This window comes from Acinonyx jubatus, chromosome A1 (genome assembly GCF_027475565.1).
Source record: "Acinonyx jubatus isolate Ajub_Pintada_27869175 chromosome A1, VMU_Ajub_asm_v1.0, whole genome shotgun sequence".
Classification (NCBI taxonomy): Eukaryota; Metazoa; Chordata; class Mammalia; order Carnivora; family Felidae; genus Acinonyx; species Acinonyx jubatus.
This window is the reverse complement of record NC_069380.1, coordinates 139,729,232-139,746,902: the sequence shown is the minus strand read 5'-3', so window position 1 is coordinate 139,746,902 and position 17,671 is coordinate 139,729,232. Positions and strand designations below refer to the sequence as shown.

The 17,671-nt window shown below is 39.2% G+C and overlaps 2 protein-coding genes across 15 annotated transcripts in view; one reads left to right on the top strand and one right to left on the bottom strand.

Annotated features, from left to right (window-relative positions):
- The window catches only part of WDR41 (WD repeat domain 41), a 188,348-nt gene extending 176,146 nt beyond the window's left edge, over positions 1 to 12,202 (top strand). For 5 of the 6 annotated variants that reach the window (XM_053224232.1, XM_053224224.1, XM_053224234.1 and 2 more), the window contains 5 exons: positions 1,643 to 1,827; positions 4,279 to 4,400; positions 5,634 to 5,722; positions 6,560 to 6,693; positions 8,947 to 9,160. In XM_053224232.1, coding sequence (XP_053080207.1) covers positions 1,643 to 1,827; positions 4,279 to 4,400; positions 5,634 to 5,722; positions 6,560 to 6,693; positions 8,947 to 9,099 — 683 coding nt within the window. In that variant the 3' untranslated portion in view covers positions 9,100 to 9,160. Of the gene's footprint in view, positions 1 to 1,642; positions 1,828 to 4,278; positions 4,401 to 5,633; positions 5,723 to 6,559; positions 6,694 to 8,946; positions 9,161 to 11,693 lie in introns of those variants that run through there. The other variant, XM_053224226.1, reaches the window with a different exon arrangement.
- The window catches only part of PDE8B (phosphodiesterase 8B), a 265,652-nt gene continuing 259,361 nt past the window's right edge, over positions 11,381 to 17,671 (bottom strand). For all 9 annotated transcript variants that reach the window (XM_027039572.2, XM_027039559.2, XM_053224203.1 and 6 more), the window contains 3 exons: positions 15,872 to 16,039; positions 13,683 to 13,812; positions 11,381 to 13,105 (listed from right to left, as the gene is read on the bottom strand). In XM_027039572.2, coding sequence (XP_026895373.1) covers positions 12,996 to 13,105; positions 13,683 to 13,812; positions 15,872 to 16,039 — 408 coding nt within the window. In that variant the 3' untranslated portion in view covers positions 11,381 to 12,995. The remainder of the gene's footprint in view (positions 13,106 to 13,682; positions 13,813 to 15,871; positions 16,040 to 17,671) is intronic.

Sequence of the window (17,671 nt, the reverse complement as noted above, 5' to 3'; positions counted from 1 at the left end):
AAACCCATTTTGATACCTGAGTTGCAAATTTTTCCCAGCCTTTTGTCATTTAAATATGATTGTTTTCACTAAGCAGATATTTACATATGTATCATTCTTTCCCCACCCTGCCTCCTTTAGAGCTTTTTAGCACTCCATATTTATAAAAGCATTTACCTTTATTTTTTCAGTCCTTTAAGTACATTTAATGTTTTAATGTATTTGAAACTTACTTTGGCCTATGTAAAATAACAGAAAAAATATATATTGCTCTCTGCCCCCAGTTCTTGGCACAGAGCTCCTAAAACCATTGTAATTTCCTAAGTGATAAGAGCTCAGGGAGCATCTTTTGTTCTAATATTTGGTCTAATATTTGCTGATCGATATTTCTTGGCATATTCTGAGTGATAGTAGTGACTTTTGTTCTAATGAGACCTTTGTTTCTTGGTGGGCTTCTAGATGGGCGCTGGTCACCAGAAAGACCAGCCATGACTAGAAACTTGGAAGTTTTAGCCTACCCCTCATTTTCCGCAGAGGGGCTGGAAATGGAATAATTGATCATGCTTACATGATGAAGCCTCCATAAAAATCCCAACAGTATGGGGTTTGGAGAGCTTCCTAATTGCCCAGCATGTAGAGGTGCTGGGAAAGTGGCATGGTTGGAGAGGGCATGGAAGCTCCACAGCCTTCCCACACACCCTGTCCTACACATCTCCTTCATCTGGGTGTTCATCTTTGTCTTTTATCGTATTTTATAATAAACTGGTAAACAGTAAACTGTTTTCCTGAGATCTGTGAGCTTCTCTAGCAAATTAATTGAACCCAAGGAGAGGGTATGAGAGCCTCTGATTTATAGCTGATTGGTTAGAAGCACAGGTAACAACCTGGACTTGCAGTTGGCATCTGAAGTAGAGGGAGTCTTGTGGGACTGAGCCCTTAACCTGTGGGATCTGATGCTTCCTCCAGGTAGAGTGTCAGAAAGGAGTTAAATTGTAGGACACTCTGCTGGTGTCACAATTGCTTGGTGTGGGGAACCCCCCCCCCCCCACATCTGGTGTCACAAGTGTTACATGGTAGTAGTGTGATAGTAAAAGAGAAACATAGGAGAAGGGTCTGTTCCCTCCCCTTCCCCTCCCTTCTTTTAATGTTTAATATTTATCTTTGAGAGAGACAGAGTGCAATCAGGGGAGGGTCAGAGAGAGCAAGACACAGAATCTAAAACAGGCTCCAGGCTCTAAGCTGTCAGCACAGAGCCCTATGCAGGGCTTGAACTCATGAACCAAGAGATCAAGACCTGAGCTGAAGTCGGATGCTTAACTTACTGAGCCACCCAGGTGCTTTGGGTCCATCTTCTAAATAGTATATGATCCAAGATAAGGTTCTTTTATTTCTGTTCCCCAAATAGTTAACCAAATATTCCAGTGTGAGGCATTTCTTCCCTCACTGAATTGAAATGCTGTTATGACATACTAAATAAGTAAACTTGAGTCTGTTTCTGGTCTTGCTATGCTGTTATATTGATCTTTTTGTTTGGCTTGTCTAGGTACCTCACTATTCTAAATGCTGTGGTTTTATAGAGCATTACTACCCGGCAGTCTATTTCTTTTTTACCTTTAGCGTATGTAAAATGATCACTAAAGAGACAAATATGAACTCTGCCTAGATTTGAGTTTTGTAACTGGCTCCCATGTTGGAGAAATGATCATCTGGAATATTCTGGACTGGACAGTGCAGGCCCGTGAATGCAACTTCTGGGACCCATCTCCACAGCTGGACACCCAACAAGAAATAAAACTCTGTCAAAAACCTAATGACATTTCTATTCATCACTTCACATGGGATGAAGAGGTAAAGAAAAAAAAATCTGTAAACTTGTCTTTTTTAATGCACCCAGTGTCTAATTTTTTTTTTAAGTTTATGTATTTTTGAGAGAGGGAGAGAGAGAATCTCAAGCAGGCTCTGTGCTGTCAGAGCAGAGCCTGATGTGGGGATTGAACTCATGAACTGTAAGATAATGACCTGAGCAGAAATTTTTATTTTTATTTAAAAAAATTTTTTTTCAATATGTGAAATATATTGTCAAATTGGTTTCCATACAACACCCAGTGCTCATCCCAAAAGGTGCCCACCTCAATACCCATCACCCACCCTCCCCCCCTCCCACCCCCCATCAACCCTCAGTTTGTTCTCAGTTTTTAAGAGTCTCTTATGCTTTCGCTCTCTCCCACTCTAACCTCTTTTTTTTTTTCCCCTTCCCCTCCCCCATGGGTTCCTGTTAAGTTTCTCAGGATCCACATAAGAGTGAACACATATGGTATCTGTCTTTCTCTGTATGGCTTATTTCACTTAGCATCACACTCTCCAGTTCCATCCACGTTGCTACAAAGGGCCATATTTCATTCTTTCTCATTGCCACGTAGTACTCCATTGTGTGTATAAACCACAATTTCTTTATCCATTCATCAGTTGATGGACATTTAGGCTCTTTTAATTTGGCTATTGTTGAGAGTGCTGAGCAGAAGTTTTTAAACTTAATCTCATGATGGATATAAAAAGGTATCATTCCCCGTATTCAGGTTGTGCTTTAAAATGTTCTGATATTTTTCAGGGTGCCTGGGTGGCTTAGTTGATTAAGCGTCCAACTTCAGCCCAGGTCATGATCTCAAGGTTGGTGAGTTTGAGCCCCGTGTTTAGGCTGCTTCGGGCACTGTGCTGACAGCTCAGAGCCAGGAGTCTACTTTGGATTCTGTGTCTCCCTGTCTCTGTGCCCTTCCCTCTCTCACAATAAGTAAAGCTGTCTGTTTTTTATTTTTTGAGCTGTCTCTCAAAAATAAGTAAACGTTAAAAAATTTTTTTTAATACTCTGATATTTTTCACAGATTGCAGAACTTCCATTAAAAAAGCATTTTAATCTTAGCTCCTGTCTGTGAGGCAAAGAAGTGATTACATGTCTATAGATTTAAAAACTCTGTTGAAATCTTTGGTTGGATTAAATAAGAGTTATGGCCCTAAAACTTATGTTTTTTATTTGGTACCTTTTTTGCTTGTAAAAATTAGTATTTAAAGTTTTTTCATTTTGTATTTTTTCTTCTCACAAATTTTGATTGAGGTGTGTTAATTGCTATAAATTCTTGATAAAGCATTACTGTTTTCCCTAGTATTTCTTCTTTTATAGGGGTTTGTTTTTTCTATAAGGGGACATTAATTATTGATTATAAGTGATTGATAGAGTGACTCTGATGAGTAATAGCTGCCCAAGAGTTCATTAATTCTCCAGCTGTGTTTATAATTTCCTTTGTGCTCTTTGGTACGTCACTTAAACTGCACAGATTTCCTGATTTGTAGAACTAGTTTTTGGGGTTTCTTTGCATTTGAATTGCTACCCATAGGGCTCTAGATTTTAGCACGTTGACCAGTTTTCATTAATGCTCCTGACACTTGCCCTTACTTTGCGCTGCTAAGTGCAGAGTAGTGATCCAGAGGATCAAGGGGATCTTTCCACATTTAAACGCTGGTAAGCCTTGAGGGCATGCTATGGTGTAGATACTGTGAGTCTGAGTTGGGTTTGTAGGCCTCAATGTAAGAGAAGAATTCCTCAAGAGAATTTTTTTGGTAAAAACAGGGAAGCTAGATCTTTAGGGATTTTTGAAAGGTCTGCCTCACTGGGGTACCTATTGCATAAGAAAAGGATTCCCAGGCAAGTGCTACCAAAAGTCTAGTGATGGGCAAAATAATTTCAGAAGCTAGGTAGTGCGGTGTGAGTCAAGAGCAAGGGACTGGAGTAACATGACCTTGATTCTAGTATCAGCTCCATGTCTGAACTTAGTGTGTCGGTTTAATCTTCTAAAATTTTAACTTGTTTCTCTGGAAAATGAGATGTTGTTAGGCTATAAGAAGAAAAATATTGGTAAAAGTACCTTCAAAAGATTAAAGTTGTTTTCTAATAATACATTTGGAAAAAATGTTTTTTGTGAATTCTTCGGAGGATCTTAAGATGATAGTGCCACTATAGCATAGGCTTTTTTTGTGTCCTTGCATTTGTAGGTCTCTTGCATTCTTAAGGGTATAGTGTTAGGTGAATGAAAATCTAGGTTGTGCCTCAGCAGCTTCCACTGTACCACCAGTCTGCCAGCCAGAGTTCCTCTTTTTAGCTGTCATACAGAACTTCTTTGGAAGTTCCCTATTGAATATGGAAGGTAATAGTGGCCTTCTGATGTCATAGCAGGACTGGAAATCTGTTGTACTACGTAGTGGTAAGGATTAATTTTATGTCCATTTGTGAACTTTTCTCCTGACCAGAATGTATTTGCTGCCGTTGGAAGGGGTTTATATGTGTATAACCTTCAAATGAAGCGTGTGATTGCTTGCCAGAAAACTGCCCATGACTCCAGTGTCCTGCACATTGCCAAACTTCCAAACAGGTACTAGAAGGTGGGCCAGAGTAGCCCATGAGCTGTAGTCTGCCAACTGTAGTTTAATGAAAAAATACCACCCTAACTTTGACAAAGATCATGTTAGTATTATTTAAAAAGGTCATTTACAGGGGTGCCTCGGTGGCTCAGTCGGTTGAGCGTCTGACTTCAGCTCAGGTCGTGATCTTGCAATTTGTGAATTCGAGCCCGGCGTTGGGCTCTATGCTGACGGCTCGGAGCCTGGAACCTGCTTCAGATCCTGTGTCTCCTCTTTCTTCCCGTCATCCCATCCATTCTACAACAAGTGAAATAGATTCCCATTTCCCAGATCGACCATGGTAATTTCTGAAGTGGCAAAGTTATTTGGTCCATGGTTTGACCTGTTAGATTCTTTTAGAAATGGAGAATACCCATGGCTGTCTCTAACAAAAGAGTTTGTGGTAATGTGTTATAAAATGTATAAGAAGTAGACTTTGGGCACTATGTGCTTATTTTTCTTCTTGTGTTTTCCACAAACCCACCTTATTGTTGCAGTTGTTGATGGCCAGAAAGAAATGGTCATCTCCTTGTTATGTGGGGCTACTAAGCAAGGGCTTTCTTTCCTCTAAGGGTAAATTTGGCTTCTGCGTTTCTAGGGATGAAATTGTAGGAGGGGAATACTATTTTCTTTGCAGGATACTTTTAGAGTGAGAGCCACCCTGAGAAGAGATACAGTGAGAGGAGGGAAGGGGGCTGTTCAGGATATTGTGAAAGTGTAATTAATTCATAATTTTCCTGAATACATTTAAAAAATTTTTTTTTACCTTTATTTATTTTTGAGAGACAGAGGCAGAGCACAAGCAGGGGAGGGGCATAGAGAGAGGAGGAGACACAGAATCAGGTTCCAGGCTCTGAACTGTCAGCACAAGGTCTGATGTGGGGCTTGAACTCACAAACTGTGATAATCATGACCTGAGCTGAAGTCAGACGCTCAACCGACTGAGTCACCCAGGCGCCCCACATTTTTAAAAACGGGATGATAAGTTTATCACATTTAAGCCAGTGGGACAATATAACATGTGCCCTTCCTGAGGAGTGCTTTTACTTTGCATTGTAAAGCCATGTTAAATAGTGATTTTTATCAACTCCTGCCAAGAGCTGAAGAGAAGCAGTTGAGGGCGCTGATTTCTTTCACTGCAAATTTAGCATAGGCCCTTGTTGTGCACTTGCTTTTTGTCAGTTATTTTTTTTTTTTTCTGACAGGCAGTTAATCTCATGCTCGGAAGATGGCAGTGTACGCATTTGGGAGTTAAGAGAAAAACAGCAGCTTGCAGCTGAACCTGTACCAACAGGTGTGTCTTTTCTCCTATGAAAAACAGAAGAAAGGCAGTTAAGTGCAACCACAGGAATAATATACAGTGCTCCAAATAGGCATGTTTACATGAAGCATATGCTAATTGGGATCTCAAATTCACATCTTAATGTTGCTTTAATGTAGAACTGCCTGTTTATTTCAATTCAAGTCAACTAGTATCTTCCTGTTTTAAGGGGAAACTCTTACTTTCTGGTAATCTGAACAAATGGCCCATTGAAGTATTCAATCATTTTATATTGTCTATCATAATGCTTGATACACAAATGGGATTTGTACCATCAGTTATCACATTAAAGTGTTCTTTCAGCCTGGAAGCATTAACATCGAACTCAATTTATGGAAAAATACACTTTTGTGTTTATATCATAATCTCCTGAGCTCTTGACCTGCAGGTATTGGGTTTGAAAAACAAAATCCTGGTTCATTAGCATCCTTTGCGTAGGAAATCTGATGCTAGTACCTCTGGAGTTTCTTCTGGTCATCTGAAGTCATAGGGTATTGTATTTGGACATATATGTTGCTTTTCATCTACCCTTTGTTGATCTGAGTTGTGTGGTTTTTGTTTTGTTTTGGTTTTTTTTGACACTGGCATTCAGGCCTTTTGCTGGTCTCTTTTATTCCCAGTGCATTTTGTCATGTGAATGCACCTTCACCAGTGGGTGAGGAAGGGCAATAAAAGAGATGAGCAACAAACCTTGTAGTTAAGATGAAAGGAAGTAACATATTTACATTTAAATTTTCTGTTTTTCTGATCTTTTATTCTGAGTAGAGAGCATAGCAATTTTGGGAATGACTGAAATGATTACTTTTCTAGGTTTTTTTAACATGTGGGGATTTGGAAGAGTAAACAAACAAGCCAGCCAACCTGTTAAAAAGCAACAGGAAAATGCCCCTCCGTGTTCATTGGAGCTTATTGGAGATTTGATTGGACACTCCTCATCGGTGGAGGTATGATTTTTAATAGGCATATAAAGGTTTAGGGAATTCCCACTTTTGCATCTCGCTGCTCTTCACTCACTTGGTATCGTTTTTTTCTGAATCTAAACATGGATAGGTTATAGTACATGCAATTAAGATCTCCCTTTACAGAGATACCATGTGAGGAAGCAAGGAATGTTTTACTTCTAAATATGGGCTTAATCACCATTATTTGTGAGATGGAGACAGCCAACAATGGGACAAGGTGAATAATGTGGAATACATATGTTTAACAGTAGTAGAGGGTGCGTGGACAGTTGGGGTTATATGTAGAGTTAAAGTCTTCCAGAATTGAGTTCAGGGGGTCTTAATCAAATTCAAGAACAGAGCCCTGTTTTTACCTCCTTTGGAAGGATATATTGTTAGCTTCATAAAACACAGGGCTTGGTTAGCGTTGTGCATATATGAAAATGTTCAAACTTGGGGAAATCCAAATACATTAGTATTTTACTATATACACTGTTGCCTATAATGAAAGGAATAAGATCAATTGAGATAGATGATTGGAACTGATAACAGTATAAGCAGAGCCTTAAGGATTGAATTTCTTGAATTGTTTTTCCCTCATTGCCAGGGAGGAACGAATTACTTTCCATGTGGAAGTGCATTTATGCCTAGCATTCATTTCTTCTATTTTAGGGCAGTGTACTAGACACTGGAGTTTACAAAGAAACCTAAAACATAATCCTTACCCTCTTGGGACTCATACTTGAGTAGACAGGAAGGCTATAGATCTAGTAAGCTGTTAACCTAAGCTGTTTAGGATAGACCCAGATGATTGTACCCAGTGAGTACTCAGGAATTAGGAGAAGATGGTTAGTGGAAGATAGAAAATGGACTTGACCTGTACCTTGAAGGTTAGGGAGGGTTAACATAGATAGCCTTATGACGGTAAGTTTCCTGATGTTGGGTATCCTGTCTTGTTTATCTTTGCTTTCCTCTAACAGGTAGCCCAATTGTTTTCATGTTGTCCTGCTTTTTAACTTTGCTTAGGTGGTTATAGTGTAGTTGGGGAGTAAGGATGTAAGGTAGACAGAAGTGCAAAGATAGGATCTCCTTGCTGGCAAAGAGCAGACTGGCTAGGCTGGAGCAGTGGTTTCCCGTGAATAGACGCCAGTAGGAGATGAAGCCTGAGAAAGTAGTTTTGGGTCAGATTATGAATGTCCTTGTATGTAAGGCTGAAGAATTTGGACTTAATTTTTAAAGTAGGTACCCATTAAAGGTTCTTAAATGGTGGGGGAAACATTCAAAGTGGCATATTTGCCGTCAAGTGTTGACCCTGAAGTATTTTTTTTAAGTGTCTATGAAATTTCCTCTTTTGTTACCTCAATTTCCTCATTCCTTTTATATTTTTATCCTTACTCTCTAGCCATCTAAATTCTTTCTCTTCCATCTCCTGTAGTATTTGCTTCCATAATTGCCCCTCTTATATCCCATCAGCTGAGGCCTTATCGTGCTATCTTCAACACTGTGTTATTTCAGAGAGAACTCTCATCCTCTTGTTCTTTAATATTGTATTTCTATCCTTTATTTCAGTCTTGCCTTTGAGGAGCTCTGTTCTTCATCGGTGTTCCTGCTGCCTTCTCACCAACACTCCGTATTTTTTATTCTTAGCTCCCAGCCTTTCACTATGCATGACCTTCCCTTTATTTGGGAAATTTTGTTTTTGAACCGTTGACATTTTCAGTGGTTACTGATGTGTGTTCCCTTTTTCTGTGGCAAATCATAGTGTGAACTACATTTTTTAGGACCTGATTATATAGTCTTTGTTTTAACAACTGAACTAGCACCTTTTTCATGGTAGTGCCATCTATTATGCTGGGTTCCCTAAGTAAATGCTTACTGACTGATTAGACAGCTGAAGCCAGTGTTTATCGTACAGAATTTGGAATTCAGACATTTTACTGGTAGCTATTAGTGCATACAATAAATGAAGCAATTCTGGCAGGACTTCTGATATAGATTATGGTAAAATTGAGAAGATTCAATGGGAATTTATGTATTTCACACAAAAAAAACAGCTGTTACAGTTCTGATTATTAAAATACAAGATATTAGTCACATAAATAGACCATTAATTTCTCATGAAAAATGATAAGGAGTTTTATATTCAAAACCAAAGAAGTCTCCAAGGTACATATTTACAAGCCATGTTAGTGTATAATTAGCCTTGCCTCTTCTCTTTAAATTTCCTATAATCAGTAGCTTTAAATGTCTTTACAGATGTTTCTGTACTTTGAAGATCATGGACTAGTGACTTGTTCTGCTGATCATCTCATTATTTTGTGGAAAAATGGAGAAAGAGAATCTGGATTGCGCAGTTTAAAATTATTTCAAAAACTGGAGGAGAATGGTGACTTACATCTTGCTGTGTAGTGAAGGAATTTGGAATACTTGTGCATGAACCTTGAACGTCAAATATAGGGTAATACTCAAATTTGTATTGTATTATTTATTTTTTAGTAATCTCCACACCCAGTGTGGGGCTTGAACTCAAAACCCTGGGGTCAAGAGTCATATGCTATAATGACTTAAGCCAGCCAAGTGCCCCTTGTAATGTATTACTTTTTCTTGTTACTGCATAAAATTCTGGTTGAATTTTTTTTTTTTTTTTTTTTGGTGGGCCTGCAAACCAGCAGCAACTTGCTTCTCAGGTATTTGTTTAACTTAAGAAATGGGTCTAATTTTAGCAGTGAATTTTCAAAAGTACTCAGATCAGAGCACAAATATTGGTTGATACAGAACTAAATTATACATGGCATCTGTATAGAAAATTCTTTAATTAGGCTTAAAGAAAATTCTATACCAGAAATTGTATGAGCTTATGTTTAACAAAGAAAAGTGCTCGGACCTCTCACTCCCTTTATTTAGCATACTTTTGTTGCCTCTACATTATTACCACCAAAAATTAATTTTTTTAAAAGGTACATGTACTTTTTTTTGTTGGTGGTGCCAAATCAATCATTTTTTGTTTTAGTAAACTCAGATCAATAGGAATCTTATAAGGGTATATTCCCCCTCTGCCCCCAGCCAAATAACTGTTAGCTAGACTGGTACTAGACCAGCACCTGCCCCTCATAGAGGCCAGGGATGACAGCTAGGTCACTAAAGACTTCTGTCGCAGGTCAGACACGGTGAGCCCAAAGGGCTTGATTTGTCTTACCATTGCTTCAGATAGGAAATACTTGAGAATGACTTCATTTGTGTAGTTACTTGCAGTGACCACTCAGATTTAATCATCTTCCTCACCCCAGCAACCTTAAAACAGAATACTTTCCTCCCTTTGGGTACTAAAGAATAAAAATTTAAAAAGAAAAGTGGGTGACCCTTCCCCCTTCTGCTGACTCATGTGTTCAGCCCATACAGCCTAAATGGAATCTTTATAAACTGTTGTTTCCCCAACCATCCACAGATGAAAAGACCTAAAGTCATCTGTGCCACACCAGTGCCCTAATATTAGGAATGAGTCAAGGCAAGTGATACTATTATTTTTAATTCACAATGAAGATAGCTTTATGGAGAAATCTATTAAAATCTCTCTGCCAGCTTTCTAAGTTTTCATCCTAACGTCAGAGCATGAGTAGTATCCCTAAACCAGGCAGACATGCATTCTAGTCTTAGTGCATCATATTGTTTATCACTTTAGTTAAGTGTCTCCACGTCATTTTCAAGCTTTTAAATTTTCCTCTATAGATGGACTTTCTTCCATTACTAGCTAGCTTTTTCTTTGGAAATTCTACATGAGGTCTTGAGTTGTGTAAGACCTCTTCAATGAATTATACAAGGAATTCATAGATTTTTAACTGCTTTATTTCCTAATATGTTTTGGGGTAGCATTTTCAGGTAGTAATCTATTCCTATGGAGTGATGGAAACCATAGGTGAAAGCTCCAACTCACAAAGATGGGAGATTGTAGTAACAGCCCAGACTGGACTGCTGCTAAAAAGTTGAACTTGCAACAAGTTGCAGGCCCTTATGGCCGCATCCTCTGGCTGTATTCACATAATACAATCAAGAGCTTAGATGTCTGAGGCACTGTATTATTCCTTTCTCAGCTTGAGGCTGGTTCTTTGCCCCCAAGACTAACCAGCCCTGAGTTGCTTAGACAGCAAGCCAATTTTATAAAGTAAAATTGGAAATAAAGAATGACCTTCATGGTACTAAGGGTCTTCTACCTGTATTAGATTAGAATTTTTCTAAATTAATATGGCTCCCCTTAATGCAGAATGTTTGGGTAAACAATTAAGTATAAAGTATACCTTCTGAAAGACTATATTTCTAATAAATTGACTGTATAGAGGAATGCAATATTGAGTTAGCAATTCAGAAGATTACTCCACAATAGATGACACTGATAAAGGACATAGCTGTGTTAAAGCTTTAGTACCTGGCAGTCTTCGAGGATTTAACATTTGAGTTCTTACGAAATTAATTTAACATAAGGAGTAAGCTGTAACATTCATATAGAACATGTCAGACATCTGATAAATGTTACTTACCAAATGGAAGTGAAAGCAACATGGTGAGGAAAATATTGTCCTTGCCTCAAGCAAGCTTCTGAAACCTCGGCAAATTACAGTGGGATTTTGACATCCTAAACTTAATGTGTCTGAAAATAAATTTTGTGATTCATGAAATAAAGGACACTAAAGCGAAATTCTGAAATAATGAAAAGTTTAGGCCAAAGAGATGAAATAAAAACAGCTGTTGGGAATGAAAAATGGCTGTAGGAATTTAGTTACAAGTACTTCACAAAAACATTTTCATCACATTTACATAAGGCAGCATCACAACACAAAGCAGGCTGCTGTCCTGACCAAGCACATTCGCTTATCATCTAACAAAAATAATTTAGATACATTTCTGTGCATGGAATTACCATATAGGTATTCATTTTTTTGGTACAAAACATAGAAAAAAACATTGGCACATTATGTAGTGATGTCATTTTTTTTCTTCCCATTTCCTAGTTTCCAGTGTTCTGCATTCCAATTCAGTCTCTGTTTATACCTCTGAAAAATGCAGCATGGAGTACAGAGGATTTGAAAAGAAAATGAAGCTATTTTGTTGACGGAGTTTCTAATATTTACAATACATAGAGAACAGGTGGCCGGTAAAAGAGAAAGGAAAATCTCAAGTCTGACTTTATGGAGATCACAGAAAGTTTTCAAAAGAGCTGTATAAAAATATGCACTTGTGCTTTAGAAGCTCTTAGCATACAATTAATAGCTTAAAATAGTATTTACTGCTTCCCCTTACATCTGTTTTCTGATATATTTACACACCTTGCAGTCTTTTCTGTTTTACATCATTAAAGCAAAATGGCAAGGTCTCAAATATAGATTAAAAACATCTGAACCCTGAAACTTCCCCATCCCTCCCCAAATACATTATGTATAGATGGTACACTGCGTAACATACTCCATGGACTTGTACCCAGGAAATTCAGATTGCTTTAATAAAAATTTTAAACTGTGAATGTATATAAATTTTGTTTTTTAAAAAATCTTATCCAAGGGCATTCAGGTTTAATGGCTTTTATATAATACTCACTATACGGCCTTGTGACTGCCTCTGTAAACCAGAAACAAGGGAAGTGCGTGGATTCCCCCCAAACAAGGTGTCAGTCCCTTCCCTACCGTGAATGGCTCACTGTTAAGGTGAATTGCTTTTAGAGGAAAGAAGGCTACACAGGCTGCTTCTACCAGTCTTCAGAAGGCACTCACCAGGCCCAGGCTGTGGTCTACCTAGGGTGTCACCCCCTTGATCAAAAGAACTGCTTAGCCACAGAGGCTGTGAAACTAGTTTATCAATAATTTGGTCCTAGTTGTTTTGCTCATTTTATAAATAGTTTTTTTCCTTAGGTGTTTTTATGAATCTTTCAGACTGGTGCTCTTGAGGAAAATAGTCAAGCTAAACAGCAATGTTGACTTTTATGGTAAGAGATGAGCTGAACACTAGCTAAGCTGTGTCATCCACAGAGATGGGCTCACAGGCACCAAGTTTTTGCTGCTTGTATCCTGCTAGAGTAAATGAGCTCCATAGTTTGATGAGGACACTATCACTAAGTGTTCAAAAGAAAAAAATATTTTTCTTAATGGAACATAACTTTCTAAAAATGCAATTTGGGACTTGAATGATTCAAAGTCAAAAATTAAACACTAACCCCTTAACCTACACCTGTCTTTTCAGTATAAAGGAAAGCCTCTTATTTACACTACTGTGATTCACAGTGCCCGTTGCAGATCAAGAGGTCCCCTTCTCTCTCGGGTTTAGCTGTCAGATGGAAGCCTCAGACTTTTGCACTTTAGGTCATCTAATGTCTTCCAGTGTTTGTAGTTATCAGCCAAATGTTGCATCAGGGCTGGCAGATGGGCAAAGGCTGCAAGGACATCAAAGAATCACAGGTTAGATGCCAGGAACATTTAGAAGGCCGGTGCTCGGTGAGACATATGGAAGCTCAATATAGGAAGAGAGGTACCCTAGGTCAGGCCTTATACTACACATGAACATACAAGCATGAGAAGGGTAGATCGTTAAACACTAGTTTCTGAAATACAAACAGGTCCTCTTAGTTAAAAGTGGAAGAGCCATTTAACAGCAACATTACAAAATGTATTAAGTCTACTCTGAATCAGATTCTTTGGGTATTCTTTCTAGAGTTTCCTCCAATGATAGGAAAAACTGCTATAAGCTTTGGAACCCTAAGCTTTGAAGAAGTGAAGACTTGTAGATCCAGGTATCAAACGTCCATGGAGTCTTCTGTACTCAGAGGTTCTCTGCAAGGTGCTGGCGATGCAGAAAGTGGACATGCACGCCACCATAGCTAACTTAAAAACAAACAAACAAACAAACAACATTTCACATACACCTGTAGGCCCAGCCTATGTCCTTAGGGGTTATCATCATAAAGCAGAACAAGCTATTCTGTTGAGGTGACAAAACACCAACTCTCTTACCATCCCAAGCATCAAACATGTCTGTTATGAAGTAGTCAATGAAAGAGATTTGGGATTTGGGGATGCTACATGTATTCCGGTCAAACACTGGCATCACCACAGGGAGCCCCTGTCTCTTCTCTTCATCAGTCTGCAAGACATAAGAACACAGACAGGGCTGAGGCACATGAGGAGCTGTCACGGTAGCATTTAGTTTCTCAGAACAACTCTGGAAAGGGGTCATCATCCAATTGTATCTATGAAGAAGGAGGCTCAGCAAGCTCCTGAGGCCTACAGAAATCAACCACCCGATGAACTGTGGTGACTGAATTCAGGTCTTGTGAGTCCGAAGTCTCTTATACCATACCACAGCCCCTCCTGAAGCATCAATCTCCGAGTTCTTAACTCCTTTCCTGAGATCGATTTCCTAAGTAGTACCAGGAGTATTAACACTAATAATCCTGACATTTACAGTGAGAGTACAGTGGGTAAAACTTCTTGTGCCTTGGCATGAATCCGGCAACTGTCACTAAACTGTACCAATAATCATTTTATTATTCACTGCTACATGCCTGAGGTTTAAAACCCCAATTTTACTTAGGAATATCCTCACTGAAGCAGTAAGAAGTACTAATCTTATTAAAGTTTAACCTTTGAGTATGTATCCTTTGAAAATTCTATGTTTTGACAAAATGGAAAGTTCACATAAAGTCCTTTTACTGCATACCAAAGTATAATGGTTGTCTTGAGGAAACGCATTTATTGAGGTGACCTAGCCTTTTTTTTCTTTTTCTTTCATGGAATACAATTTTCACTTGAAAGGATGACAAACTATGATTGTTCAGATTTGGGTATTGGTCATGCAGCTCTCTCAGGAAGTATGTAAATCTGAATAATTTGCACATTAGAGTGTGTAATGTGTGTGTGTGTGAAGGCCATTATGTACTAAGCTGAATATTAACATCCACATTTCCTGATGGTGTGTTGAGCCAGAGGCCACATGATCGGAGGCCTCGTTTGTAACTTCTGATTTTTAGGTCACAATGCTTGTGAACGTCAGTACATTCCTTTTTGGGAAAAGGACCCTTAAACGCGGAGCTTCTATTAAAGAACTTAAAAGTGCTTCTTTCCCATTCCCTAATCACATACTTACGAGAGTATTAGGAGTAGGATTTCAAGTCTTCTCTGGATCCTGGGAAGCCCATTAATGGCCTCCTGCCAGCTTTGGGCTCAGCTTGCTCATTTCAGATGAATTGATGAGGTATCCTTAAAATATCCACTGTTGCTTAAGGAGTAATTTGGGATTTTTAACCCCTTGGTTCTGGCGAGCCGAACTGCCTGTCCTACTTTTCTTCAATTCAGGGGCTCTTCCCAGCCTTGAAAGCTGCAGTTAACTTACTGGATACTTGGCTAGTCATTCCCTCTGGCAGCCCTTCTAGACATTTTCAGCTATTCTTTATCCTGCCTTAGTGGTAGAGCCTAGCCATATAGGTCCCCCCAAAATACATTACTTGTAGCTGTTTGTTTCTGTGACACATACACACCTCAATTCTTAGGGCCTTTTCTCTGGAAGTAGGCTTGTATTTAGAATGGCATCTTGTGGTCTACTAATTTCTCGATTTTTTCCTTTAACTCCTTTTCACACTGGCTAAGTGAACTACATATTGCTGCTCTTGTTAAATAAAAATTCTATTTTTCTTCATAATTTCGTACATTTTTTCTCTCCCAGAAAGTCCTTTCCTATTTCCATAATTATTTTTCAAAAGAAAAACAAAAACACAACTCTATTACCATTTCCCCAGGGCTTTTTTTTTTTAAATCTAGAAAACAAGCTTTCTTAACTCTGATAGCCCTTAACATACCTCCTTTTGAGCTATTTCCTTTTTTGTAGCAATGTGTGGACCTATCTATGTCTACACAGCTCCCCTACTATATGCTGAGCTGCACCTGTGCAGGAGTGTGTCTTCTTCCTATCTGTGTCCTCACACGCTCCATGGTGAGAATAACCTAGTGAGCAAATGGATGATAGCTCAGATTTGGAGGGAGTTCAGGTTCTAACAGTTTGATGATGAAAAGGTACTTCCAAAGGCTCAGTTTACCCTTTTCCTCTAGAGTAACTCTGGTTACTGACCAGCCACATTCATCACTCCTGAGGGAACCAGAAGCCATTTCTAGAAGAGAAGTGGAGCTTCCCTAGAGAGGCAGTATACCTGTGCAAAATACTCCTCAGAGATCCTCCCAGCCCATTCAATGCACAGGTCCAGGGGGCGGCATGGGTTGGCGACATCGGCACACTTGATCATCATTCGCTTGATCAGAATTTGGTTTTCAGGAAAGTTCTTCCCAGTAGGGTTGCATTCACAGTCGCTGCCCTCAATCTGGAGAACAGATGGTCAGATTGTGGTTAAAATGATGATGCGATCACAATGGCCAGACCCTAGAGAGTTATCACCCAGGTACCTTTGGACAGGACTGGGACTCAAATTTTCCCATCCTTAATTCCAATTGTATTAATTCCTTAATTCCATATTCCACACACTGATCCATTCTCATACAAAAATAACCTCAGTCAATACAAAACCAGAGTTTACTATTTTTTTATGTTTATGAGAGGGAGGGGAGGGGAGAGGAGACGACCCCCCAAAAACCAGTTTAAAACATCACAGTCCCTATCACCACTCATCCACTCCCTCGCCTCCATCCTCTTCCCCAAAGGTAACTGCTACAAACAGGGTTTTGTGCCATATTTAGTAGTTTAGTGTATGTAGTCTTAAAGGTGAGCTTCTCTCCCAATTTTATCAGGACATGTGTAAAAGCAACTTTCAGGTTTAAAAAATATGTTAAAGATGGGAAATAACACATACCTGTGACCCTTCAATCATTTCTTCATTTACTTCTATTTCTTATGCCTGCCGGCTCCTTCTGTCCCACCCCTACCCACTTTGTTTCTTTCTCTTAGGGCATCTGTCTGCTCATGTTTTCCTGGTTGCTATTCTGAGTGGTAGGGAATCATGAACCATGTACATTTTGGGGGGTGGGGGTATGAAGAGAAGCAAGTGGACCAGGGCGGACTCTGTGTGTTCAGTCATGTTTAAGAAGACTGGGCATACATGAAAAGATACTCCACATCACTCATCATCAGGGAACTGCAAATCAAAACCACAATAAGGTACCACCTCATACCTGTCAGAATGGTTAAAATTAACAATACAAGAAACAAGTGTTGCTAAGATGCAGAGAAAAGGGAACCCTCTTGCACGGTTGGTGGGAATGCAAACTGGTGCAGCCACTCAGGAAAACAGTATGGCAGTTCCTCCGAAATTACAAAATAGAACTTTGATTCACCAACTGCACTATTAGGTATTTCCCACAAGGATACAAAAATACAGGTTCGAAGGGGCACATGCACCCCGATGTTTACAGCAGTGCTACCAATAGCCAAACTATGGACAGAACTCACGTGTCCACTGACTGATGAAGAACACATGCACACACAAACACACACGTGTATACACACACACACACATATACACACACAATGGAATATCAGCCATCAAAAAGAATGAAATCTTGCCATTTGCAATGACATGGGTGGAGCTAGAGTATGATGCTAAACGAAATCAGTCCGAAAAAGATAAACACCATATTCACTCATGTGGAATTTAGGAAACAAAGCAGATGAACATTAAACAAACTGAGGGTTGATGGAGGGCGGCAGGGTGGGAGATGAGCTAGATGGGTGATGACACCCATCTAGGAGAACACTTGTTATGATGAGCACTGGGTGTTGTATCTAAGTGATGAACCACTGAATTCTCCTGAAACCAATATTTCACTCTTAACTAACTAGAATTTAAAAAAAATTTTGGAAAAAAAAAAGAAAAAGACTGGTTGTATAGTAGTGTGTACTGAGTGATGGATGTCAGGTCAGGGGTCCTGAACCGAGTGGCCAGGTCTCGGAGTAGGTTTACATAAATGCAGTAATGGGCCAATTATACAAAACCTGGAAG